The sequence below is a fragment of the Austrofundulus limnaeus genome, unplaced genomic scaffold, assembly GCF_001266775.1.
Source record: "Austrofundulus limnaeus strain Quisiro unplaced genomic scaffold, Austrofundulus_limnaeus-1.0 Scaffold9, whole genome shotgun sequence".
Classification (NCBI taxonomy): Eukaryota; Metazoa; Chordata; class Actinopteri; order Cyprinodontiformes; family Rivulidae; genus Austrofundulus; species Austrofundulus limnaeus.
In genome coordinates, this window is record NW_013952411.1 from 5,134,493 (window position 1) to 5,136,874 (window position 2,382).

The 2,382-nt window shown below is 39.6% G+C and overlaps 1 protein-coding gene across 1 annotated transcript in view; it reads right to left on the minus strand.

The window, feature by feature from the left end:
- The window catches only part of fbxo45 (F-box protein 45), a 6,164-nt gene extending 5,534 nt beyond the window's left edge, over positions 1-630 (minus strand). The window contains exon 1 of the mRNA XM_014001624.1: positions 118-630. Coding sequence (XP_013857078.1) covers positions 118-459 — 342 coding nt within the window. The 5' untranslated portion in view covers positions 460-630. The remainder of the gene's footprint in view (positions 1-117) is intronic.
- Positions 631-2,382: the final 1,752 nt, after the last annotated feature.

The window sequence follows — 2,382 nt, forward strand, 5'->3', positions numbered from 1 at the left end:
GGATATGTTCTGGCTGTAAGCTCTAAATGTTTATAATGTTAGATTTGCGCAACCAAAGCATCGTTAATGTGATTTTTTWAAAACACAAGTCACCATTTTTCACATTAGTGAACCTACTTTGGCCTTGTAGGTAGGCAGGTTGCACAGGATGTCGGAGCGCAGAGCCTCGTCGCTCAGGCTCCGGCTGCAGAGGCTGCGCCACACCTCGCTGTTCTCGTCCGCCACAGTGTTGTTCCAGTGCCAGCAGACCAGCGAGCACCGCATCAGGTCGGACAGCTCCAGATAGGTGAAAATGTGCTCCAGCACTCGAGCTGGCAGCCTCCCGGCCACACCTGCGCCTCCGCCGGCCGAGGCGGCGTAGGAAGAGCCGGCGGAGCTGCAACCGGCCGCCGCTGCGCCCAAGCAGGGGGAGCCTCCGCCGCCGCCGCCGCCGCCTCCCCCGGCGGCTGCACCAGACATCGTGCTGCTCCGCACCGACGACACCGGCCGAAAACTTGTACCTGACGACCTGGGATGGATCCTAAAATAATTCAAATAGTGTCATTTTCCATGCGAATGCGCGTTTAGGTCGCGCTTAAAACCATAACAGTTTGGACCCCACTCTTCCCAGTTCAATGGCTGAATGAAACGATGCGTCAAGGTCCTGAAAGGACTATAAGAAACCACCAACATCTTTATCCAAAATCACGTTGACATGAAACTATAACTGTGTCCTTTATGTTATCTTGAACAAACATGGAATTTAAACAAATTCTGATGAGATAGCAGTAGAGGAAAACCAGAACTTCTTGTACATTTTTTATTCCCTGTTAGGACCTGAGAACTGCTTTAATAATGAGCTCACAGGGTCCGTTCCTTATAGTTCTRCCGGCGTGCAAAAGTGACAACGAGCGGAAGGGAAGGAGCTTATCTCTGGAGAGGAGGTGAAAACGTTTTATTAGCGGGAAGCGGTGTCACCTTATAAAACAGTGTCGATCTGATTCAGTTATATTTATTAAAGTATCAGCAGAAAACTGAAACACATCAAGATTTACCGCCTTGATCGGAGGCGCCGTTACGTGCGCCGGRGGATAAATGATGCGGACACGTTTTGGCAACGTTAGGAATTCAACGCACAGATTCAAAGAGCCTTACATCATCGTTCGCAGTCATCAGAATGGTGATTTCCAGCATTTACATTTAGACTTACCTGCTTTTAAAAAAATGTTTTGTTTATTTTTTACTCGTATAAACAAAAAGATCTCTTAAAGTCCTTCAAAATTATTGCTCTCTTTGAAATTTGCAACTGTATTTTGGTTTTATTTTACTGTTTAGCTGCTGTTCTGTTAATTTTAGCTTTGAGCTTTACCTTTGGCTACTTGTTATTTTAGTCACCAATCACCATGCTGTTATTCACTGCTTTTACATTTTAGCTACAATTCTTTAGCTTTTTAAATAGCCTTTAGCTACTTTCAACTAGCCTTTAGCTACTTTAAGGTTTTAGCCATTGCTGTTTTTTTAAATTCTAGCCATCTTTTATTGCTTTTAGTTAGACATTTGCAAATTTAAACTTACTGTTTTAGCTACTTCTGGCTTAGCTTCTGTTTGGCTACTTTTAGCCAGGCTTTAGCTACATTAGGCTTTTAGCTATCATAGATTCTAGTTAAACTTATGCTAGTTTTAACTTTTATCTAACTCTATGTTAGCATTTTATTCGCAATTTGTTAAGTTTTATTATGAGCTAAAATATTGCTACTTCTCGATCGTTTTTATATTTTTAGCCTTTTGATGCTTATAGCGTATGTTTACAATTCATCTGCTTTAGTTTTTGGCTGGTGCTTTGATTCTCTCAGCAAACATTTTGTTCTTTATTTTAGCAAGAATTTAGCTATTTTGAGCTTTTTTTTACACTAACAAGCTTTTTGCTAATTTTTTGTAGCTTTTTGCTGCTTTCAACTTCTTGCTAGGCTTGTGATATGTATAGCTTGTGTGTACCATTCAGCTATTTAGCTTTTAGCTATTGTTTTGATTCTTTCAGCTTGTTTTTTTTTGTAATTTTAGATCTTAGCTAGCATTTTGTTATTTTGAGCTTTTAGCTTGAATTACCTTTTAGCCAGCAATTTACTGGGCTAATAGGATCTAGTTAGCCTTTTAAATTGTTAGCATTTAGCCCCTCATTTCTACCTTTGTTTATAGCTAACATTCTACTACTTACAGCTAATAACTCAGTTTAAGCTTTTTACTCAAATTTCCCTTCACATTTTTATGTTTCTGATAATAATGACAACAATAATAATAAATTAAAATATTTCATTTGACCTTTATACATGTTGTCTTTCCCACTGCTTTATAATTAACAAGTATTGAATCATTGTTTTATTAAAAAGTGCAGTGGATGTTGTG